The sequence below is a fragment of the Epinephelus moara genome, chromosome 13 (assembly GCF_006386435.1).
Source record: "Epinephelus moara isolate mb chromosome 13, YSFRI_EMoa_1.0, whole genome shotgun sequence".
In the NCBI taxonomy this organism is placed as follows: domain Eukaryota; kingdom Metazoa; phylum Chordata; class Actinopteri; order Perciformes; family Serranidae; genus Epinephelus; species Epinephelus moara.
This window is the reverse complement of record NC_065518.1, coordinates 13751571-13776749: the sequence shown is the minus strand read 5'-3', so window position 1 is coordinate 13776749 and position 25179 is coordinate 13751571. Positions and strand designations below refer to the sequence as shown.

Below are 25179 nucleotides of genomic sequence, written 5' to 3'. Positions count from 1 at the left end.
GTTTTAAGATGGACAGCGATTTTAAATTGGATCGGCAAATTGGTAAAGTCCAGCTTTTTTCATCTTAGGCAGCTGCACAACAGCACTTTGAAACAGTAATCCATGCCTTGGATTAGAGTAACGCACTTTATTTTAGAGTCAGCCAGTCCTCCCTCGCACATCTCCAGTTGGTTCAAAATGCTGCTGCTCGTCTCTTAACTGGAGCATGTAAGAGGGAGCACATAACTCCCATTCTGGCCTCCCTCCACTGGCTGCCTGTGCACTTTAGAGTTCATTTTAAAATTCTTTTATTTGTTTTTAAATCTTTAAATGGTCTCACCCCGCCTTACCTACTTTTTCTGTTGCTGCTCCCAATCTTTGGAACGACCTACCTTTGCGCATCAGACATCTCCCCTGACTGTCCATTTTTATTACTTGGCTTTTAACTCAGCATGAGACTCTGCTCTTGTTTTAGTGTTTTTATTGTTTTGCTTCATTTTATTGTTTTAGTGTTTTTATTGTTTTTAATTGTTTGTTTTATGTCTTATGTTTTTATGTTTATGTACAGCACTTTATTTCAGCTGTTGTTTTTAAAATGCTCTATAAATAAAGTTGAGTTGAGTTATCATATACAGATGAAATGATGATTGCTGGGATATATATATATATATTGATGTTGTCCAGTGTTGAGTCTCTGATTGTTCATGTGACGAGTTATGTGTCTGAAATGGCCGCAGTCCTCACCCTCTGGTCACATAAATAGTGTTACCATCAACTGAAACCATCAGAAAAGTTTCTCATTCTACACTCTTAATGGGGAGCACTATTAGTGGTTGTAACTACATAAATAACTTAATTCAAATATCAACGACAACATCACTGAGAGAAGGTGATGGGATGATTTTTATGTGTTGTGTGTACTTGCAGATTTTCGCCACAAGGTGTCGCCGGTGTCTTTTGTTATATTAAAGAAGAGTCCCCACATCTCCCGATCTGTTGGCACGATTCTATCTCAGGATATAAGAGCTGCATTCAATGGTTCCTGTGTCAATACACAGTTTTATTGTTGTTGTTATTGACATGTTTTGGTTCCTTGGCTACATTTTAACAAAGTAAACTTTTTTTTCCATTAACATTGAGGTAAAAACAAACTAACTCCTGTTTGTCTGTGGTGACAGGAGCTGTCCGCAGCCTCGTGGTGCTGAAATCTCTTCAGCTCCTGCAGCAGCGAGTCGTTAATGAGTTCATATCTGGCACACGATGTTTTGGGAATTAAATAAACAAAAAGCTAAGAAACAGTGTTTCCCCAAAGCAGCTAATAAATGTACTGACTTGAATATTTGTGTCACTTATAGTCTCTAAATCACCTGTATCTGTAAAGAGAAGTGCGTTGTTTTATTTATGTTTGTGGTGTCTAAAGTTTTCTTAAGCTTTACATATGGGCTTTGCACCTGCTGTGGGTGCGCCTACACACACAGTATACACACACTGTATGTCTCTGTATGTTATCTTGAGATCAAATTTGATAGCTGTTCTTTGGTTAGGATGTATTACTGCAGATATCTCAGCTGTGCGTGTGCGTATATGTCTTTGAATTCATATAGGAGCGCTGAAGAAAAGCACCAGAGTCACGAGTGACACGCCGCACATTAAGATTAAGAAAGCCTCTTTTCTTCCAGGCTCTTGTGGAGGGGTCGTGATGTGGTGCTCACTGGCTCTTATTGGTTGAAGTGATTGCTGCCATGGTTGGAAATTAACATAAAGGAGGCAAGTGGCGAAGGGATCCACTTGGGGGCAAGCTGGTGATGCGTCACAGCTCTTGGTGAAAAGAGGAGACAAAAAAGGGGACTAAAATAGCGCCCAACCTGCGGGTTAATGTGCACCAATGGCCACGAAGTCACTCGTGGTCTCAGAGCTGAGCGCAAAAGTGCCACAGGTGATAGGAGGTATGGACACAGAGACCAGAGAGTTTGAGCGTCCGAAGTGTTGCAAATAAGTGACCAAAAATCGCTCCAAACAAACTTTGCCATGTAAGATTAGCGAGCGAAACCTCTGCACGGTGCAGAAATTCTACGATTTCAACACGTCACTTCTCGGGAGATCATGAAACAAGATCGGATGTGGCTGAGGCGAGGACACGTTGAGGAAGCTGAGGAAAGCCATCTTCACCGATGAGGCAGCCAAGTTCCTCTTCGCCTCTCCCTTTACGCACAGGCGAGGTGAGGACGGGGAGCATCACATCAATGTAGAGAAAACACCAATGAGTCATCCGAGGTGTTGAAAGATCGGCAGCAGACGGGGGAGAAGCACAACCACAATTTTTTGAATCGAAAATCATTTTTTTTAAAAGAGAAAAGCACATCATGGATGGAGAAGGAGGATCATCCGGGCTGGTCAAATCAGCCGCCGTCAAACTGTCCGAGATGGGCGAAAGAACCAAGCAGTTTGGCACCGCGATGAGGGATCCTCACCAGCAAAGACGGATCATATTAGTGATTGTTTGCGTGGCTCTCCTGCTGGACAATATGCTCTACATGGTAATCGTGCCAATTATTCCAGACTATCTTGCTGAGCTGGAGAGTGAGCAGTCAGAGCACGTCCACGTAGTGATGCACCCCAACTCTTCCGCCAACAGCACAAGCCAAGACAAAAGCAACAAGGACAATTTAGATGTCCAGATAGGAGTACTTTTTGCATCCAAAGCCATCCTGCAGCTTTTAGTTAACCCGCTGTCAGGAACTTTCATAGACCGGGTTGGATATGACATTCCACTTTTAATCGGCCTGACTGTTATGTTCGTGTCCACATGCATATTTGCAATCGGGGAGAACTACGCGACGCTCTTTGTGGCCAGAAGTTTGCAGGGTCTGGGCTCTGCTTTCGCGGACACATCTGGAATCGCGATGATAGCCGACAAGTACACGGAGGAGGCGGAGAGGAGCACGGCGCTGGGCATCGCGCTGGCGTTTATCTCTTTCGGGAGTCTGGTGGCGCCTCCCTTCGGGGGCATCCTGTACGAGTTCGCGGGCAAGAAAGTGCCCTTCATCGTGCTCGCGTGCATTTGCCTGGCGGACGGCTTAATGCTGCTGACCGTGATCAAGCCGTTCTCCAACAGGACTAGAGAGAACATGCCGGTCGGCACCCCCATATACAGACTCATGATTGACCCCTACATAGCTGTGGTGGCCGGGGCGCTCACAGTGTGCAACATCCCCCTGGCCTTTCTAGAGCCCACCATCGCCAACTGGATGGAAACCACCATGCACTCCACTCAGTGGGAAATGGGGCTCACTTGGCTCCCAGCCTTCTTCCCTCACGTCCTCGGTGTGTACATAACGGTTAAATTGGCAGCACAGCATCCAAATTTGCAGTGGTTCTACGGAGCTTTAGGTATGGTAATCATAGGGGCCAGCTCATGCACACTCCCTGCATGCAAAAGTTTTGCGCAGCTCATCGCCCCGTTGTGCGGCATTTGTTTCGGCATCGCACTGGTCGACACTGCCCTGCTGCCCACACTCGCGTTTTTAGTTGACGTGCGTCATGTTTCAGTGTACGGTAGTGTTTACGCTATAGCAGATATTTCCTATTCTGTTGCATACGCTATGGGTCCTATAGTCGCCGGTCAGATAGTGCACAGCCTCGGGTTTGTACAACTTAATCTGGGTATGGGCCTCGTCAATGTGCTTTACGCACCAGCCCTGCTGCTGCTGCGCAACGTGTGCCAAATGAAACCGTCCTACTCAGAGAGAGATAACCTGTTAGAGGAGGCTCCGCAGGGGCTGTACGATACTATCAAGATGGAGGAGAGGAGAACTAAAAAGAAGGGCTACAGCTCGGCAGGCAATTGCTTGTCAGTAGATGAAAACGGGTTCGACCCGTTCACAGCACAGCGGTCTTTGTCAGAAGAGTCGTCCGGTCAGGAGTACACTTAAACCGGCCACACTCTCACCGCCACCCCCCTTATACATTCCCACTGGAGAGATCTGGAGGTTATAGTCAAGTAAACTTTTATGTAATGTGCAATATAAACACCCAAATCACCAAATTCACAACCCGCTTTCCAGAGTTTCTTTTTTATTTTTGACTGTGATTTCATTGTGTCGAACAAGTCTTTGTAGCGTTTGTCATGGACGTATAACTGGAGTTTTGTGAGAGATCTATCAGCTACCGTTGAATTTGTGTGTATCACTGAGTATTGTAAAAAGATATAAATAGATAAATGTGCGTACAAGATTATATGGGACCAACTATAAGCAGCACATTTCCCCCCCCACACCCTTACACAAAATAAATAGCCTATATTTTTAGTCTCGGAGGAAACTTTTTTTACTTGCACATCAAAGGCCTGATTTTCCTTCTTGGTTGTTTAAAAAAATGTGGATTTTAATTTTGTAACACGTGGGCCTGTTTGTTATTTATTTTTATTTCCAATGTTTTTTGTTGTTTGGAATTAAATGTATCATAATAAATGGATTTTTGTACATATGTGGATATATGCACAATGTAAATTGTTGAAAAAATCATACGTGGACTTCTGCGAAGTGTGTGTGTTCGTGTGTGCGTGCGCGCGCGTGTATGTATGAAACATTTTGTCAAGACGTAGCTAAAGAAGTCGGTCTCCTTCAGATGAAGAAATGTGTATTCATTTATCAATTGTCGTTTTAATAAATCTCTGTTTGGATCTGTGTGACGCTGGTGATCTTTATTCTTATTTCAAGCTTCAAACGGGTGAAAACTGAATAAATGTGGGATTTATTTCGTTAGAAATATCATGAATTTATATTATAAAAGTGGTTCAAACTCTATGTTGCTTTTCGGGAAGTGTTAAAACAGCATGGTTGAACAAGAGAAATCTCATCAGGGTTTTATTGAACATGAAAGGTGAGAACAAAATCATGTGATAGATGAAAAATAACAACTCAAAACTTTTGATTTCCACAAGTTACACCTCAAGTACGGTGCACAATCAAGCTCACATAGACAAGACACATTATATTAAACAAAAAAATAAAATCTTTTAAATGCATCCAAGTGCGCATTGGTTTAGAAAATTAGTCTACAGCTGCAAAACATTTATTTCCCGCACAAGTGCATCCCGTTCTGACTAAAATGAAGCTGACAAACTGCAGACAGACTTAAATCTGTCGACCCGCATGACCATCACACAACCTCTGAATGACAAACCAAAAACAGGCTCCTCTTTTTCCTGTATTAAAATTATTATCGGATGTGGGGAGGGAGGGGGGAGAGCAAGCTGTCAGATAATATGTTCCGCGAATAGATTTCGATGGGAGGAGTTTCTTGCCTCAAGGGGGTAGGTAGACGCAAACACCTTCAGCATCTTTTCCAAGGCGCGCTTTAACGTGGAGCCACAGCCGTATGGCGCGGCGAGGGGACGGGGGACGAGTCCGACGCCTGAGCGGAGCTTTACACTAATATGGGATTTCGCAGCGTGGACGTGGGGGGCGAGGTGAACTTCCACACACTTCTCTGACCTCTTGAGCGGCGCACCGATCAGGTAAGGAAACTTTTCTTGTCTTTTTTAATAATACGCGCGTATTAAGAAGTTGTGTGAGCGTCTTTTCATTTGGTCTACTTTAAAGTCCACTTTGTTCTTAAATCGAATTTTTAAAAGTTTTCAAACCGTTAATCATCTGTTTTTAACTTCAATTTACTGTAAAGATTTATAGTTTGTCGAAAGACATTGGCACTATTTTATTAAATAAGATTTAAAAAGGTAAACTGCACTGGAAATATTGCACATTTTCTTCCTGTTTATTTAAGAAAAATGTAGCTTTTGAAACTGACATAGAGATGAAATGAGTTTTTAAGATGCAGCAGTGAGCGATGAGGCGCAGCTGGAATTCAAGGACATGCACCAAATTGCATTAAGGGCTGCAAAATGATGAAGAATGGGAGCCTGCTGCTTCACTATCAGACAGGCAGCAGCGCTGCGCAGCCCCAGTGCTCAGTAGGCCCCTTTATTTTATTTACTTTCTCTGCTCTCTTTCTCAAATGTCTTAACATGCTCCGCGCAGGGAAGACTGACCTCAGACCGTCTCTAGAGGCTCTCCACGTTATTTCCCCTTGACTGGACTGGAATGCAAAGATGCCAATCTTGGAGAGAGAGACGGCCAGGGACCGAGACAGCCAAGTATGAACACATGTGAAGTGTTTTTGCTTTCCATCAGCACTCATTTTTACTTTTTAAAATGTTCAGAGAGTGAGCGCTGTGGTGCTGAAGTTGGTAAGGTAATGGTGCTGGATTTCAGCACCAAGGACAGCGGCAGCGTCGCTAATTGACCACTAGGGGCAAAAATCACAGCAGGCCTTTTTATATTTGGAGATGCACAACCTTATTCCATTAACATAGTGCATGTAGTATTTTCTGCAATAATTTAAAGCACATTGAGACAGTGGTGGAATATGTTATAATGTAGTTTGCATTGTGTTCACTTTAATTTTAATTTACTTAATTATTAAGTCATTATCAGAAACTAAAGACATAATGAACACTACTGAACTATAATCAATTAGCATTTTCCATCCTTATAAAAACAAGAGAGTCCCAGAAGGCTGCAGCATTTAATCTCAAAAAGGCCTCGAAGCATTTAAGATGAATTATTAACTCGGGTTCTAATAATAAAAGCATCAAGAAAAGATGTGAGGGAATTACCCCGTTAACTAATGAACCCTCAGTAAATCAGGGGAAAGACATAAAAATGCTCAGCAGCTGCTGTCCCTTCATTACTCGGTGTGAGTATTTATAGCAATCTGTTGTTTCTATGACATCAGGTGCTGCCAAAGGTCCCCGTGCCGCCGCTGAAACAAACCCTCGACACTTACTTGAAGTGTGTCCAACACCTGGTGACGGAGGGGCAGTTCAAGAAAACAAAGGCCATCGTGGAGAAGTTCGGGGCTCCTGGAGGGGTCGGGGAGGTTCTGCAGAAGAAGCTTTTAGAGAGGAGGGACAAGACGACCAACTGGGTAAACGTTCAGATCTGCAAGATAAAACACACAGCTGCTTTTTGTTATAGGTGCATGGACTGTTAAAAGACAGGGAAACGCAGCCTTCCCCCTGTATCAATAAAAAGTTTTTGTTTTATTCAATTCAATTTTATTTATAAAGCCCAATATCACAAATCACAATTTGCCTCACAGGGCTTTACAACATACGACATCCCTCTGTCCTTGGACCCTCACAGCGGATAAGGAAAAACTCCCCCCAAAAAAAACCTTTCACAGGAAAAAGGAGCGATCCGTCTTCCAGGACAGACAGACGTGCAACAGATATCAAGTGTACAGAACAGATCAACATAATAAATGTGCAGTAATCTATGTGACAAATGAGACATAAAGAGAGACAGAGGGAGATGCAGGACAGACGACACAGTATATGAATGTTCATTCATTTATTCATTTTCCATAACCACTTATCTTATTAGGGGTTGCGGGGGCCTGGAGCCTATCCCAGCTGACACTAGATGAGAAGCTGTCACATAGAGACCGGCAACCATTTGCACTCACATTCACTCCTGCGGCTAATTTTAGAGTCACCAATGAACCTGCATGTCTTTGGACTGTGGGAGGAAGCTGTAGTACCCGGGGAAAACCCACGCTGACACGGGGAGAACATGCAAACTTCCCACAGAAGGGCTCCCCACCCCGGGGCTAGTACAGTAGAAGTATGACTAATAATAACAGCAGTAGTAGGAGGCATCAGGAAGGACCACGGCAGCACGAAACCACGACACACAATCCAGGTGTAGCTGCGATACGAGTTAACCTGTGAGACAGTGGAGCAAAAATACTCCGGAGAAGAAGCCGAGTTACTGATATGCATTACTAGGACGTCAGTGTTGGCAAATGAAGAAGAACCAACTTTCAAGAATCTGAGAGCGAGACAAGGAAAGAAGGGGCTAAGTGTATCATAGGAGGTCCCCTAGCAGACTAGGCCTAAGTCAGCCTAACTAGGGGCTGGTTCAAAGCGAGCCTGAGCCAGCCCTAACTATAAGCTTTATCAAAAAGGAAAGTTGTAAGTCTAGTCTTCAATGTGGAGACGACATTGGCGTAGTTGGATGTGTTTCTCCATCCTAGCTCATCAAACATTCATTTCCACAATATACTTTTGTATCATATATTTTCATTATAATCCAGTTTATTGCGACCTTTTACAATAGAGTATTTGTGATCAGCGTCAGGTTTGATTAAGTTACAAAAAATCTGCATCTGCTCTATTAAGTCTTAAAATAAAAATGAGATTTTTCTCAAATAATATATAACCCATTCACAAAAGAGTTGAAGGAAATAAAACACCTGGCCATGAAGATTTATTGGTGCCTTTGTTGTTGCGTCTGGCTGATCGCTCAGCTCCACAACTCATCTGGCTCAGTGAAATCTATCACGCTCCCACTCTCACACATACTCTCTCCCACTCTCTTCTTCACCTGGCAGTGATACACTGTTATGCTTTTTTTTTTTACTCCATTGCCCTCAGCTCTCAACTCTGAAAGTAATAACTTGAGTCAAAAACATTTCTCAGAAAGCGTCCCTGTGTTTTTATTTAGGTCTATGACTACTGGCTGGAGGACATGTACCTGAACAACAGGTTGGCGCTGCCAGTCAACTCCAGTCCTGTCATGGTGTTCCCTAAGCAGACGTTCAGAGATCATAAAGACGCCCTCAGGTAGGTGCTGGACTTTTGGTTCTGATGTAGTAAAATGTTTGCATGTCTTGAGTGTTTAAAGGGACAGTTCACTCCCAAATCAAAAATACATATTTGTCCTTTCACCTGTAGTGCTATTTATCAGTCTAGATTGTTTTGGTGTGAGTTGCTGAGTGTTGGAGATATCAGCTGTAGAGATGTCTGCCTTCTCTCTAATATAATGAAACTAGATGGCACTCAGCTTGTGGTGCTCAAAGCGCCAAAAATACATTTCAAAAACTCAACAGCAATGTCTGTTTCCAGAAATCATGACCTGGTTACTCAAGATAATCCACAGACCTTATTGTGAGCAGTTTCATGTAGGAACTATTCTCGTTCTACTAAACGACACCTGCCAACTGTATCACCGTGCTGAAGGAAGAGTGCATCTACTGCTAGCTCATCTAGCACCACTGAGCTAGCTGACATTACAACTCAGCTGAGGAGGATGCCATTAATGTTTACATCTCGTGGTGTTATGAACCTTTCGTCCATGAGTAGATGCACACTTCCTTCTGCGCAGTGATACGATTGGCGGGTGTAGTTTGGTAGAATGAAAATAATTCCTACATACAACTACTCACAACAAAGTCTGTGGATTATCTTGAGTAACCTGTACAGGATTCCTGGATAGAGACTTTGATGTTGAGTTATTAGAGTGTATTTTTTGGCGCTTTGAGCGCCACAAGCCGAGTGCCATCTAGTTCCATTATATTGGATCGAAGGCAGACATCTCTACAGCCGCTATCTCCAACACTCTGCAACTTACACCAAAACAGTCTAGACTGGTAAACAGCACTACAGGTAAGACTAACAAAAATGTAGTTTTGATATTGGGGTGAACTGTCCCTTTAAACTTTATTTACCCTGCTTATAGCTGTGATGCACCAGAGACTCTAATGAAGTCTGTCAGAAACTACTGCCTATAAGTGTGTAGGTCAATGAGAAGAGCAATTAAAAAAGAAAACCTGATCCTAAATCACTTTAAAATAAGGTGTAAATATGTACAACAAAAATCTGCATCTGCAACAGAACATCTAGATTTTTCATAAAATATTTCAATCATGTTAACTTCCGAGAAAAATATTTCTCTTGTGGCAGCAGCCAATCAAACAGATTACAATGAATACAACGGTTATTTTCATTATTGATTCATCTCACAGTTGTTTTCTGGATATCTGATTTGTCAAGTCCAAGGTGACATCTTAAAGTTTTCCGTTTTGCCTAACCAACAGTCCAAAATCAAAATATATTGAGATTACGTTTCACGATTTCACAAAAGACAAAAAAAACCATCATAATTTACTGGTGATGAAAATAGTTTCCGATCAATTTTCTGTTAATAAATGGTTTCAGCTCTTTTGGAAACCATCTCTCTTCATACTGATGTTATTGTAACTGCATTTATAAAAATAACAAGAGATTCTCTGGCAACTTTTCAGTAATTCTGGGAAATGTACGAAATCTTAAACTTACCACAATACTTCCAATCACAGAGTAACTCCCAGACTGCACACTGACTGAATATCACAGATTGTTGGAGGGTGAATTTCTAAAAGGTAATTTAAAGGAACACTTCACCCCCCAAGTGACTGTTTGTACATGAATTCCTCACACCATGTTACATTGAATTCAGGAAGAAAACTTGATTTTTCTCACATGCCTCCATGGTGAACGAAGAATCCAAAAACTGAGAAAATTTTTGATGAACTGAAGTCATAGTCCACGTTTAAAGACAGCAAAATTATATAAAAACATCCATTTACAAACTCTCACGCAACTCATGTAGTATGAACCCAGTCTCAGTTATCCAGTCAAATCCTCAGTACTTCTCAAACACGTGCATTTTTGCTTAAACTTAATATTTAAATCACGTCTGCAGTCTCATGCACGGGTAAGTAGTGCGTCTGCTCTGCTTATGCAAAGTTTTTTAAATGGTATGGTTTTATCCAAAATGCATGTGTTTGGGAAAAACTGAGCATACGACTGGATACATGAGACATGGCTTATATTGCATTAGGCCCCGATCACACAGACAGTGTTTTGCAGGTTACAAAACGCCAGGTGTTTTTTTAATTGGCTGTCATTAGTAAAAAAAATAGTTGCTGCACCTTTTAATTGTTACCATGCAACCATCCCTCCACCTCCTTACCCTAACCTTCCCGTGTTATCTAGGCCTATCTACTGTTGATTTTTATTAATTTATTTCATTTAAATTTGTATCTAGTTCCTAAAATGTTGAGGCAGAGGATACTTGCTGTAGCTCTGGTTGAGGGTGAGAGGCTGTCAGTAAATAGCTTGTTGGGCACAGGGAAACAGAGATCTGTGTGGGTACATGAGACCCTAAAAGAAGAGGGTGGATCATGGGGAGTACCACCAGTTGGTCCAGGAGCTTCGCCTCGATGATGGCCATTTCCAGGCACATTTTAGGACAGTGGTTCCCAACTGATGGATTGCGGGTCCATCCTGAATGGACCGCAAGTGACTCACAAACGTGTCAAGTTTGTAAAAAAATTGTAAAAAAAAATATTTTGAAGTACAGTGAATTTCCAGCACAGAGCTTTTATTTTGAAGTGCTGTTTCCTGCTGTAGAGTGAGTGACTAATGGATGGCTGCAGACAGACACAGCAAACTAGCTCAACAACATGGCCAAACACAAGTATGATGATGAATAAATTAAAACTGTGTGGACCTTGAACCAATGACTAAGGAGAACTCTGCACCCCATTGCTGGGCCACTTGGGAACTGCTGCTTTAGGATGACTCGGGGGCAGTTTGTAACTGTGGTTTGTGAAGTTGTATAGCTCTGAGTATTCAGCAACTGCTACCGCCAGTTTTTCTTCCGATGTTTATAATTGCAAACTTGTTATCATGACCACCACAGCCTCTAAAATCATCCGATTGGACAACGGGACAAAAACAGGTGAGATGATGTGGGGCGTGTTTCTGCTCTGAGTTGAGGCGCATAGCAACACAAAAACAGCGAGCAAAAAGCTTCATTCACATTAAAAACAATTACAAAAAGTCGCCTCCAACTGCTAAAACACTTTCTGTGTGATCAGGACCTTAGTTGTGTGAGAGTTTGTAAATGGATGCTGTTGTTAAACACGGACCCCAATGACTTCAATTCATCAAGAATCTTCTCCGTTTCTGGATTCATTGTGGAGGTATGAGAAGTTTGATTCCAGAATTCAACATAACATGGGGTGAGTAACTGATATACCAATGGTCTTTTGGTGGGTGAAGTATTCCTTTAAGTCAACCACACTACAATTCCATCACTTACAATACAAAAGTACACCGAGCATCACTCAGTCCTGCAGCCACTGACAGGGTTTATGTTCTCCTCAGCAGAACTCAGATTAAGATCTGAAGGACAGACATGGAGAAAATCACTGGCATCATCCCTTGGCCAAATCTCTGCCCATTATTAAATGATCAGACATTACACCAGTCCACCCAGCCCTGTAACTCAACATTAGCTTTTGTCAGCTCGTGCCACACTAACTGAATGTTTCCAGAGCACCCCGAGCTGGTAATCTACTGACACAGACACTTATTAGATTGGGAGTGACAGGGCCAAGCTCTCCGCAGAGACTGCTAGTCAGGCCTCATTTAGGGGTGTGGTGCGCTGCGGCCGCCTCCTTTGTATTGATCTGGCTTTGAACCTAATCACACCAAGACAAATGACATACAACATAAGAGCTGACAGGGCTCTGTGTTTTCCCTATTTGCCCACACCGCCCACTTACACATACAGACAGGCTCTCTGTGCCTCTCACACAAACACAGATAAACGCACACGGCTCGCCCACTGTATCCTAGTAATTTACCATAATGTGATTACTGCGAGTCCTCAGAGAGATGAGAGTAGATCTAATTATAATCACCGGCCAGTTCGTTGTGTGTGTTCAGTGTTTTCTAAATTTCAGACTTCTCACTTTTTTTTAGATTTGCTGCTCGTCTCATCAGGGGAGTGTTGGACTACAAGGCTCTCATTGATGCGTAAGTTTACCCTGTAATAGATTACCTGCCGCCTCATCTGTTTTATCTCCACAGAGCAAAGTTAGTGCAAATAAAATAAAGTATAATAATAAGTGAGAGTCTGGAGGTAATCTGATGTGTGTAATAACATCTCTCAGGCGGGCGCTGCCAGTGGATTATGCTCGAGGCCAGCTAGCTGGGACCCCTCTGTGCATGGAGCAGTACTACCGCCTCTTCAACTCCTACCGCTACCCGGGACTAAAGACAGACACGCTGAAGGTCCAGATGAATGCAGCCTCCTCAGCGCCAGAGCACATCATCGTGGCGTGCAAGAACCAGGTCAGCACGCCGGCCCCTGAGGAAACTTTTCACACTCCATCACACAGACAGTGTGATGTCCAGTTGAGAGAAAATATAAGTTAATATAAGGATGGTTTAATGCTCAGTTTATCGATAGATGCTGAAAGGTGAGATAGATCAGGACGTTACATCAGACTTTCTTTGGATTAAAAGCCTTTTTCTTACCACCAGATGTGTGGTTAATTCACTGCTACATGCAGCAATACTGGCCTCTAGTGCAGATAAACTATTCCTCCATCATATTTCAAGTAGGACTATTCTGTGCATCTACACTGGCTGCTATATTCTATAGTGTAGTGTTACAAATTTAGTGGCATGACCATTTGCAAAAGTCAAAATTTTCCACCCTACTGAATCATGTCAGTCCTGAATACAGTGTTTGTTTTCCAGTATCAGTTAGTCTGGGAATATTTAAAGACATTAAATTAATTAAATGCTAAATTACAAACATGCCTCAAAGGTATTTAAATAGCTTGCAAAACAAACTGTTGTATACAGTTTCCAAAAAAGGGGGAGCAAAGCAGTGTGCAAGATACAAAAAACTGACAAAGTACAACAGGCCTACCTAAACTACCAACTGTTACTATGAGGTAGGTAATTATTGGCAGATTTTATCTATACATTTACATTTCTAAAGGGACAGGAGAGTAGGCATGGCTGCGCTCTATATTTTCAGTTTTAAAACACTGTCTTTATAAAATTTCTGAGCATGACGCTATCTAGGGATGTTCATATGTCTTTTTGAATATTTAAACTGGTCAAAATATGAAATAATTCACATATTATGCTGTATGGATATCTAAAGGATGCAGCCATTGATAAACACTGACTGAACAGGAAGCAGCACACAGAAAATGTTATAACAGATAGTCTTCTTAAGCACAATTCCCAGCCAGACTGGACGATTTTCTGTTCATATCAGAAGAGATGTTTTCCAAAATTTACAGCATGGTGGAAGATGAAGGAAGACTCGTCTCAACAAGGTTGTTCTTTCAGGTATTAGTTCAAAACTTAAACAGGAGGACAGATGAAGTGCTTTGATTTCAAAGTGTAGCTCTGGTCTGAACCAAGTAGCAACCTCTTGGGCTGAAAAAAGGAGCCATTGTGAAAATGTCAAAACCTGCAGTTCCTCTAATGGCCACTTGAGGCTGGCTCCAGAAGTGAGTCAATCATCACCGACCCTCATGTTAAAATGCCCAGCTTTACAGCATAACTAAACATGTTTACAGCCTTGTACAAATAACGTTTTGGTTTGTATCGCTAATTTAAACATTCATGGAAACCGTACAGGTGGTGAATTTTTATATAACTCACTCGTTTATATTTTATCAATGCTTAAAATTATTTATAATTAAGGGTGTGGCCGCTCTGAGTGACAGGCTGTCTGCAAGGCGTCTCCAGAGTCTATAAGTCAGATCCACCCTCTCATCCAAAAATGGTAACCTCGGGTCACTTATGGCTCCAGAAACCCAACACAAGGCTTTAAAACGGGAGTATACAAACCAATTAGTGACGATACAGTGACTATATATATTATTTTTATACAGTCTGAACGTAGAACTATTCTTACTGGCCTTATCAGACAAAATCCAACTATATACTGTTTCATTAATTTTGCAAAACAAGGCGGTAAGATAGGTAGATATTTTTGAAGGTACATTCACATGCATGATTCTAGTTACAGATGCAAAATCTGCATTTTGGGTCGTTCTCAACCGATCAAGTTTTCACTTCAGTATTTACAAATTACGTGAGGGTCTTGACCACACCAGCTCATTCCCACAATGCCCTGTACCAAGCCAGCTTGCCTATAGTCTGTAGTCTCTACCGTTTCCCACAAATCGTCTTCGAGTCCCGAATAGTAATCCTCTATAGAAACTGCCATAAATGCATAAAACCCCCGCTGCCAACATCTGGAGGTCTTGGGTCTGAGGCTAATTGATTACATGTAGCTCACAGACTGTGCCTTTAAATGTTCATGGAGCAGGGCACAGTAGGAGCTCTCACCTGGAAATGGATCTGGGAACCATCAATCTGTCACACATGAGGGCCCGTCCCCGTGGAGATACAGGCAGTTAACAAAATTACTGTTGATTGAATCTGCCAGAGCTTCCTTGAGTCGCAGGTTTAACTGATTGCAGTGGAGGAGCAATATTTTAAGCAGCAATTGGCTTATTTGGGTCCTTACAATAATTACAAGTGTCCTGTCGATATCAGCTGTTCAAATACTGTATGATATTAAAGACTATTTGCAGGCAAGGACACATCTAAACACAAGTATTCACCGCTGAAGTTGCATCAGGTGACGGAGTGCCTATTGGAATAGTAAAGAAACACATGATTTCTGTAATCTATTTTTCTCACTAGTTTTTCGTGTTGGATGTCGTCGCAAACAGCAAGCAGCTCAACGAGACGGAGATCTTCTCCCAACTGGAGAAAATCAAGAAAATGGCAGAAAACGCAGAAGAGAGACTCCCTCCTTTTGGTATCCTGACATCTGACGGGAGAACCGAGTGGGCACAGGCCAGAGAGGCTCTAACAAAAGGTCTCAGCTGCAAACGTTTCTCTAATTTCTATCAGGAGTTTTAGACTGTAAACGATTTTCAGACTACTAAACCAAGACGTATCTCGTCTCACAGATCAAACCAACAGAGACTCTCTGGCTCTGATCGAGAGCTGTGCGTGTGTGGTGTGTCTGGATGAGCCCAGTGGCCTCGAGCCCAGAGACACCAACAGGGCCCTGCTGATGCTGCACGGTGGCGGCCGTGAGAAGAACGGGGCAAATCGCTGGTATGACAAGTCAATGCAGGTAAGGCTATGTCCGAGGCACTTCAATCCTCTGTGAGTGTAGAGTTTGGGGTGTGTGCTGATCTGCCTTCTCGCAGTTTGTTGTAGGAATGGACGGGACATGCGGAGTCGTGTGCGAGCATTCACCATTCGAGGGGATAGTAATGGTGCAGTGCTCCGAATACCTGATGAAATACATGTAAGTCAGCCCATCGCAGCAAGATACAACCAAACACTGTATGTTGTTGCCTCAATAAACAGTAGAGGAGACATAAGCGATGCTTTTATCCCGAACAGAACAGGGAGTCCTTCTAAGATGGCGAGGGCGTCCAGCATCAGAGAGCTCCCCCCTCCAAGAAGGCTGCTCTGGAAATGTAACCCACACATCCAAGGACTCTTAGCAGCGTCTGGAGACAGACTCCAGAGGCAAGACCAACACAAACACATAACTATATATACAAATAATCTTTCCATAGACTTGTCTCATGTCTTCTGCGCTTTCTCCCTCAGGCTGGTGAATAATCTCGACATGGATGTTTTCAAGTTCAGCGCTTACGGGAAAGAATTCATCAAGAAACAGAAGATGAGTCCAGATGCGTTCATACAAGTTGCCTTACAACTTGCGTTTTTCAAGTAATGTACTTTCATGATATCTGTCTTGAAAGTTTACATAGAAATCTTAGCTATTAAGGGGATAGTTCGGATCTTTTGCAGGGGGGTTTTACGAGGTACCTATCAAGAGTCAGTGTATTGCCTACAGTGGATGGCAGATGGTACAGTCTGGAGAAGCAGGCAGGAGTACTGCCAAGGAAGCTAAGCAATGTACTGTTTGCAATTTTAGGTGGCTAAAATGTGTTTTACTGCTGCTCACATCAACAGCAGTACATTACTTAGTTTCCATGGCGGTACTTCTGCCTGCTTCTCCAAACTGGGAGCGAACCAGCTGTAATACACTTACTATGGATAAGTACTTCTTGCAACTACTGTTCAAAAGATCCTAACTATCCCTTTAATATGCTCCTTCAAATATGCTAACATCGTCATGATTGTGTCTCGTCATGTACTCAGATGCAGCAAAAGGCTGGTGTCCACTTACGAGAGCGCATCCATTCGGCGTTTCCAAGACGGTCGGGTTGACAACATTCGTTCTGCCACCTCTGAGGCCCTGGCTTTTGTGGTGTCCATGACAGATGAGAGGGCCACTTTTACTGTGAGTCATTTTTCTCACTTTGACCCCAATTACTGAGCAACTCCCACATTACTGTTCAGCGCAGCTGCCTAAATGAAACAGGTGCGATCAGCCACCCCGACACGCCAACCCAGTGTCCCCATCGAAACAGATGATCTCCCTGCAGATTTAACCGGTCTATGACAAATGAATTTAATGTCTGTACTGCTCTCTGTTTGTACAGTGTGAAAAATGCCCTGCTTACTTTTTCCTCTGAATTATTTTTCACTTCTCCAACAGGACTCAGAAAAAATTAGACGACTGAGGGACGCTATTAACGCCCAGACGAATTATACAATTGCAGTAAGTGTTTTGAACCAGTCGATATATTAATGTGACAGCAAGAATTTAAATGTGTAAACTTAACTTCTTCTTCTCAAAATATCTTTTGAGTATCAAACATGAACTCGCTGGAGACTTAAAGGAATAGTTTGGCATTTCAGGAAGTGCACATCCTCACTTTATTGCTGAGAGTCAGATGGAAAGGTTGATACCACTCTTATGTCTGTACAACAAATATGAATCTCCAGCCAGGGCACCGTTAGCTTAGCTTAGCATAAAGGCTGCAAGCAGAGGCAAGAAGCTAGCATGGCTCTCTTCAAAGGCAAAAAGAAAATTGTCTTACCAGCGGTGGTTGGGCACAATGACTTAACAGTCTTGACCTCACCATGAAGGAGAATCCAAGTACTGCACCTGGCCAAGAAATAGTCCAGCAAATAACCCCCCCGTAAAACTACAACCTGTGGTTTTTGCACTTGAGCCCTAGCCTCCTGAGAGTGAGACCCAAACCTTTGCACCAGTAGGGCCCAATAAGTATAAAAAAACTAAACATTGTCAACAATAATTAAGTCCCAATACCCTCGAACGAGATAACAATTAAGTCCTAATGTCTTCAAACAAGTACCTCCTAATTAACAGCATCTTAGCTTGTTATTTTTGCTTATATCGGTCAAATTTGTTGCCATATCAAACTACAAACATTATTAATCATAAATAAACAAGTTTCTACCATAAAATGTGATCAAGTTTTGAACCTTGTTCTCTTTCATGTCGGGATTGGCTGCAGACTGACTTGGCAGAGATGGCAGCCTTCTTGTTTTTACATGGATTAGTGTATTGTGCTCTTACTACCACTAGATGGCACAAAAAAGTGTCCACGGACGAGGACAACAGGTTCGAGTTAAGTAGAATGAAGTATAAGCTTACCTAACCATCCCCTAACTGGAGCTTCATATTTAACACATAGATAGTGTAGCCTGTTGATCTCATTTAAGTCACAGCAAGGAAGTGAATAGGTGTATTTTTCAAAACAGTTGCATGAACGTTGTCGTTATTGACAACACTTCATTCGCACTGAGCAAAAAAAATATTTTTCAGGCTATTACAGGAATGGCAATAGACAATCACCTCCTCGGGCTTCTGAAGATCTCAAAGGAGCTCAACATGGAGAAGCCAGAGATCTTCTGCGATGAGACGTATTTGGCCAGTAACCAGTTCATCCTCTCCACCAGTCAGGTAACGTGATCCCACTCTATTCTAACATATGATGTGCTTTCACTTAAAATTATTGCTTCCAAATGAAGATAAAGAATGCAGACAAGGAAGTGCTGATAATGTTTAAATCTATCCTGACTTCCTCCTCTTTTGAAGAGAGGTACAGTGGTGTGAAAAAACCTGCTGCTGCAACAGAAAAAGATGCACATACTTACTAATTCCTTTTTGAGCCTAATTAGGCTGTGAAAGAAGATATGGTTCTCTAAGCCCAGGAACTTCCAAGTTCCTCTGCTGACCAGGAATTACAAAAAAGTGGAGATCAACCAGATTTTAAACTCTTCTAATTCTACCTGTCGAGAAAGATGACCTGACTGCCATGCGCAAATTTGCTGTAATGTATATAATCCAAGATGGGAAAACACAGCCCAGGTTCAGTATCCACTAAGCAACTCAGAGGGCATGGTTGTATTTAGCATTAAGCTGTATAGTCATTAAAGAGAACCAAGTACAAAAGGCTGAGGATGAGGCCTCTCAGAAAGAGTCACTGAACTCCATACTGTCGTCATTTAAACAGGAAATGAAACCGCAGAAGTGCACATGCAACAGAACACAACAAAACGCACATGACTAAATAAAATATTTAGTTTCTGCAGGTGTTTGGGATCCTCACCGAGGGCTCTGTGTTTGCTGTTATAGTATTTTTTAATTGGATAACCTGCCAGCTTCATCTATGGCCTGTGGCACTGAGTTTATTTAATTAGACCATTTGCATTAGCTTTTCTGACAACACTACAAACCCACACCTAAATAAACAAACTATGGAGAACATACACAACACACATTTACAGTGCTACTACAGCTACTCACATTTATCTTTATTAAGGTGGTCATTAATCTACTGTTTCACTTTCACTTATCAAAAAGAAAATGGCAGCCATTTGGCAGTTTATACACAAAATCATTAATACCAAAAAAGAATGAGCAGATTAAACAATAATTAAATTCTCAAGTACAAAGCAGCTTGCTCTCCTGACAAGTTAACTGGGTCTAAGGCAGGATTTAGACCTCCTGTCTATTTCTGCAAGCTGAAACCATTTCCCTCAGTGGAAACAAAGCTTTAATTTACTTTAATTTCACAGATAAGAAACAATAAATTCTGAAGACAGGTCTTGTGTGTGTTCAGAAGAGCAGAGGAAATCTCCCCTCGTCACTAGACATATTTATATGTAAAATGCCACAGGCTTGTGCTAATAACGTTAGCATGTTGTATTTGTTTGGAAAATGTGTTTAGTGTAAGACAGTTGTTTTGTCAATGAACCTTGTGAGTTGTAATGGAGACAAATTTTGTAACGTTACCTTTGTTAAATGTTGCTGTTGTCCCTGGCGTCATAGGATTATAGGAAAAGACAGCTAGCTGCTAGGCTAATTTATACAATATAAAATGTCATAGGCTTGTGCTAATAACGTTAGCATGTTGTATTTGTGGGGAAAATGTGTCCAGATAAAGACAAGTGTTTGTCTGTGAATGCTGCGAGTTATAGTGAAGCTGATTTGTGTACTTGTGTTTGAAATTGTCTCTATTAAGCCATGTTTAATGTGTGTTTAATGTGTGTTTTGAATCAACTAAACTTTACAGCCCTTCACAGAAACCCCACCGCCAACTAGTGTTTTGGAGGTGTAACTGCAGAGTGACACAGACACACAGGTGTAACTGCAGAGTGACACAGACACACCACCGCACAAGTATAAATGCTCACAACAGCATAGGCTCTGCATGGAGCTGACACAAGTATAAATCTTGCTTAACCCACACTGTGTCCTCTTGTATCCAGGTCCCCACCACAGTGGAAATGTTCTGCTGCTACGGCCCGGTGGTGCCCAACGGCTACGGCGCCTGTTACAACCCGCAGTCAGACCACATCATCTTCTGCGTGTCTAGTTTCTGGGAGAACACAGAGACGAGCTCGGCCGTTTTCGTCAAAGCCCTGAACGAGGGCCTGTTGGAAATCAGGGACCTATGCAATAGTAGCAGCGCCGCGGCTACCAAACCGGCTGGCAGCAGCCAGGGAGCCAGCCTGCCTCATAAATCAGGGAAGTAAGCCATACTGAGAGAGCGGGCCACTCAAGCTGCCTCACTCATACTTAGATTTTAGCTTTACACTCAGTAGTCTAGATGCCTTTGTGTGTCTTTGTTGTCTGTGCAATAGTGTTCCTTTAACAACGAAATGCAAAGCCTTAAAGTTCATATATACAGTAGTATGTAAATGTTAAAAAATGTGAATGAAAACTGGAAAAGTTTTATTTTTTATCTATTTATTTATTTATTTTTGGATGTGTAGACGTCATAATCATTTCGGGGTCCAATGCTGACCCTGCTTGACTCGGCAGACTGAGATTAACTGGTCCACTGCCTTTAGGAAACTGAAGCCATGCCTACTTTGTAGCACTGATGAGAGCGGCAACTCCTCTTTCAGAGCGAATCGACTGAGTGATCCCGATGTTTATCTTATACAGTAGTAATGTAATATATGTCAGAGGATTCTGTAAAAAAAAAAAAAAAAAAAAAAAGTATATTTAAGTGACTTATAACAATCATGACATCGTGTTAATGTGATCCTGTTTCACTTTGTGTGTGCTGCTGTATTAAAATTTAACTGGATCAGCTGTAGTATATACTGGAGTTGGGTCAGCTTTGCCAGTCTGGTTCAGTGTAAAAGCTTAAACCAGTTTGATTTAAAGCAAACTAGCTGAATCGGCATTTGTCATTATGACATTTTCTGGCAAGTTATTAAGTAGACTCCACAGCAGCGTGTGCTGACGGCATCCCGGTGCTAAACACAACTATTGCATTAGTAATAAGCAATATGACAACGTGATTAAAATTATATTATTTCTTTTACAAATGGACTAACAGAGCTACTAGTGTCTGAAAGGCCATAAGTCGAGGCCTGCAATGTGAAGGAGATCAAATTTCAGTAAAGGTGGGAGGGGCCAGAGGTGCACATTTTGTTTACAAGAAAGTTCATGTGTTTTTTGGGGTGACCAGACAAGAAATGGCAGAATTAGGCTGACGAGGAAACTAAAACTGAGCCAATATGGCAACATTTTGGTTCTGAAGCCAACAAAAGCAGTGTCCTAACTAGCCTAACATGTCCTAACTTTTGTCAGACGTCCTGTCTCAATATATTCGTATTGCTCGCTTTGAAAGTGCTGTAATGGACGAAGAATGGCTAAGACATTGAAGCTGAAATAGGGATATCTATTTATTTCACCACAAAACACGAAATAAGATGGTAGCTAGTTGAAGGGAGATCACAAGGGAGCTGAAAGTTTGTGGTAACTAACAACAGCCTACTCGCTGTTGGTTATATTGTTGGTCAGTTCCAGTACATAAGTAACAAACGTGTTTTCTGTTTAATAAATAAAAACAAAGGAAGCTAGCAAGTACTCATGCATCTTTTAGGTGAATACATCTCCAGACTGATCTGAAGTGAACATCTGATAGGTACCAGGTTTGTTTAAATGCCATAACAAAAGTGCATATATAATGGGTTCAATTTGGTAGCTGCTGCTAAGTCAGTGCGACACCTAGTGGTAAAATTTGGTATGCCTATCCTGTCCGACTCTCAAGGAGCTTGCTTGCTTTGATCCGAATCAGGGAAAAATTTTGTTACAAGTAATTGCCTGGAGTTGGTTTGTGTCCTCACGGCAGCATTTACAAGCGGACCAGATAAAATACCATGCGCGCAGCATTTACAAGCGGACCAGATAAAATACCATGCGCGTGAAAGCTGCTCTTGATTGGTCAGAATTTCCATGCAGGAAAAATCCGGGAAGTAAACAAAACATTAAAGAAGAGTACACTTGCAAGATAAATGTGACACTTTTTAATGTCACAATGGAGGGACAACTACGCAGGTTGATTTTAGTGCTGCTCATCGTGGACTATATTGCTGTCATTATCTGGGTTTCCATCCACCTATTTTTATTTGCATTTTCAACAACTGCGGAAAAATACTTGAATGGAAACGCCAGAAATTCAAAAAAAGGCCGAAATATCACAAAAAAGTTTTTACGCATGGAGGGGGTAGGAAAGTCAGCGTATCGATATTAGGAAAATGTGACTTTTGACAATGGAAACAGATTTAGGGAATAAACGATGACGTAGGCTAACAGATCCTACTTCTACTTCACCTGACATCCGGAAGTGTTTCAGCCAGAGTTTGGGAGTGAAGTGCTGCTGGACAACTACTTCCCAAAAGTCCTTTATGCGCCTATGTGCCCATACATGCGGACAACGACGCAGTGGTCCCCTTCTCCCACTTTCTAACAGTAGTACTCTGGTCAGTGAGTGTCGTTTTTCTCGTTTCTTTTTCAGGACACTTATGTATGCTGACAACGCTGATATGAGTGTGATGAGAGCTCTCGCAATAGCCAAGAAGTTCCCATCTTGTTGTAGTCATGGATGTGCCGGTAGTTGTTTACATCAGTTGTGGACATGAGACGCTCTCAATGATGTCATCTTCTTCCAGGGGTGTTCTTTTGCATTTTTATTTTTATTTTTCACGAGAAGCGCCACCTACTGCTCGACCTGTTGACTCCCAATACTCGCAAAACAATAATGAATGGAAACGTGCATAAATTCGCATTTTCTTTTGCCTAAAATTTGCGATACATTTGGATGGAAACCCAGCTAGTGTTCATTTTAGTCAAACCATACAGTTTGAAAACGAGGCGCGGCTCCAACTAGAAAACAATGTTTTGATGCATTGGATGAGCTGAATGTGCATATTAAGGCAGTACAGGAGGAGGTGCACATTAATAATAACCTGTAAGATGCTCGTGCTTGTGTAGCCAAACAACGCGGTTGGTTCGGATTGAAGGTCGGAACACGTTCTCACCACAAACAAACTGCATCACAGTTCGTATGTAACCGGACTGAGACCACCTCTTCAAGAAGGTTTTGGTGCACACCCGAGTGCAATTGCCGTGTTCACACGTGCCCAAATGAACCACACTTAGGGGGCAAAGTTTGAAAGTCTTAACACCGACCCAACCTTGTTATATACTTCACTAGATCCATTTCCATGTGCTAGAGTGATATACAATTTTTGCCCTGTTGACACCGTACGGTTGCCAAAGAGGTTGTGTGTATGTGAAGTCTGTTTGACGAGGCACTTTAAGATATTTATTTAACTATATGAAAGAATAACTGTAAACATAGAGGACTGGTTATGAACAATGTGTGCAGAGAGAAAACATGTGGTTTCAGTGGCACATTTGAAGTCGTCTAGTTGTACTGTATGTGTGTGTTCAATATCATAGCAATAGTTTACAGAGTGTAACGAACAGAAGTAAAATACAGTCCAGTGGTGACGGAGGCAAACCACTGTGTTCATTTGTATATAAGTGCTTTTAGAGGTAGAGTGAAGGATGTATTGTTAAACTGTCGTGCAATAACACAATAGCAAGTGCAGTAAGGGTATATGTGCAATTTCTCAAGTAGATGCATGGAGTTTATGTCATATTAGATTAACTAGGGTTGCTATTTTTGATATTCAAAATATTATTAGAAGGACTTATGGCAATCGACATCGTGCATGCTGTTTTGGTCAACATTCACAGTGTTCAGTGTTTCAATCTGTGGTGGTTCATGTTCCAGCAAATCGAATCCGTAGCGGTGAAAATGTGAAGGTAGTTGTTGTCCAGTTGACACTTGTTTGTCATGTATCTGCCAATCATCAGCCAAAGTGAATGTGAACCATGTAGGTTATTTCAAAACCAAGAAAATCGACAAGAAAAGTCTAGAAGACGCTGCATGTTTATTCTTACACACTAACTGTATTTTTATATGTCCACATGAGAAGCTTATATAATGATGTAGTGAAACACTGGTAAAGGGTACATGAGTAACAAATGCCTTAAAATAAAATGATGCAAACTGTTTTCCTGCCAGATGTTATATTCTATAAATGTTTAATGTTTTACCTCTGATGTTCATTTGATCTGTTTCTATTGGTGTTTACTGTCTAATCTGAGTGATACGTGTAAATGAATGTGATATTTGTCATGTGTTATTCAGTCTCATTCATAAAAAGTAACTAATAATCCCTGTGAGTAAATCTGGTGTACTACTGCATAGTATCAATGTGGCCTGATGAATCATCCATGATGACATTTTCGTGAATGGTAATTAGCGTGTAACTCGTCATTTAATATTCGATGAATGTCCAGTGGAAACTCATATGCATCATTATGAAAAAGAAAACAAAAGGTGTATTTATTTTTTTAGGCTATAATGATGTTCTGTTGAGAAAAGACGTTGTTAATTTGAGATGTGATAAAACTGTCGTGTAGCAAAAACTGAAACTCGATTCCAGAAATAAAATGAACTTCAAACTATTTAACAGTGTCAATGTTTTCTGCTAATTTCCTTTATAAGTTTTTCCCAAAGTAGTGTGGTGACACAGTGTGGTATAATGGCTGTAGAAAAAAGAGGCCATCAAGCAAAATACAATGTTGTGTTTAATTTCTATGATTTAGAGCAGTGGTTTTCAAAATTTTTCTGCCCAAGGCACACCAAAGGGCAAGCCACAATCTCAAGGCACACCTGTATTTATATCTGTGCACAATACGTGTGTTA

General features: G+C 41.6%; 2 protein-coding genes across 2 annotated transcripts; both read left to right on the top strand.

Annotated features, from left to right (window-relative positions):
• The first annotated feature begins 1683 nt into the window (after positions 1 to 1683).
• slc18a3b (solute carrier family 18 member 3b) lies at positions 1684 to 4666 on the top strand. The gene has a single exon (XM_050060200.1). It carries the CDS (start codon positions 2343 to 2345, stop codon positions 3909 to 3911), a length of 1569 nt encoding a protein of 522 aa, XP_049916157.1. The 5' UTR covers positions 1684 to 2342; the 3' UTR covers positions 3912 to 4666.
• A 690-nt stretch (positions 4667 to 5356) lies between these two features.
• Positions 5357 to 22277, top strand: LOC126399795 (choline O-acetyltransferase-like). Its single transcript, XM_050060059.1, has 15 exons — positions 5357 to 5497; positions 6018 to 6133; positions 6775 to 6966; positions 8547 to 8665; positions 12635 to 12688; positions 12826 to 13006; positions 15395 to 15572; positions 15667 to 15836; positions 15913 to 16013; positions 16112 to 16240; positions 16325 to 16447; positions 16883 to 17024; positions 17283 to 17345; positions 18420 to 18557; positions 20369 to 22277. The coding sequence occupies exons 2-15, from the start codon at positions 6089 to 6091 to the stop codon at positions 20633 to 20635; spliced, it is 1902 nt and encodes a 633-aa protein (XP_049916016.1). The 5' UTR covers positions 5357 to 5497; positions 6018 to 6088; the 3' UTR covers positions 20636 to 22277.
• Positions 22278 to 25179: the final 2902 nt, after the last annotated feature.

What these genes read in the sequence shown, in the direction of transcription:
- slc18a3b (XM_050060200.1), top strand. Translation starts at nt 2,343, where the DNA reads ATGGATGGAGAAGGAGGATCATCCGGGCTGGTCAAATCAGCCGCCGTC.
- LOC126399795 (XM_050060059.1), top strand. Translation starts at nt 6,089, where the DNA reads ATGCCAATCTTGGAGAGAGAGACGGCCAGGGACCGAGACAGCCAA. An exon ending in TTACAACTTGCGTTTTTCAA is followed by an intron (nt 16,448 to 16,882) that starts GTAATGTACTTT and finishes TCATGTACTCAG; the next exon opens with ATGCAGCAAAAGGCTGGTGT. An exon ending in ATGAGAGGGCCACTTTTACT is followed by an intron (nt 17,025 to 17,282) that starts GTGAGTCATTTT and finishes CTTCTCCAACAG; the next exon opens with GACTCAGAAAAAATTAGACG.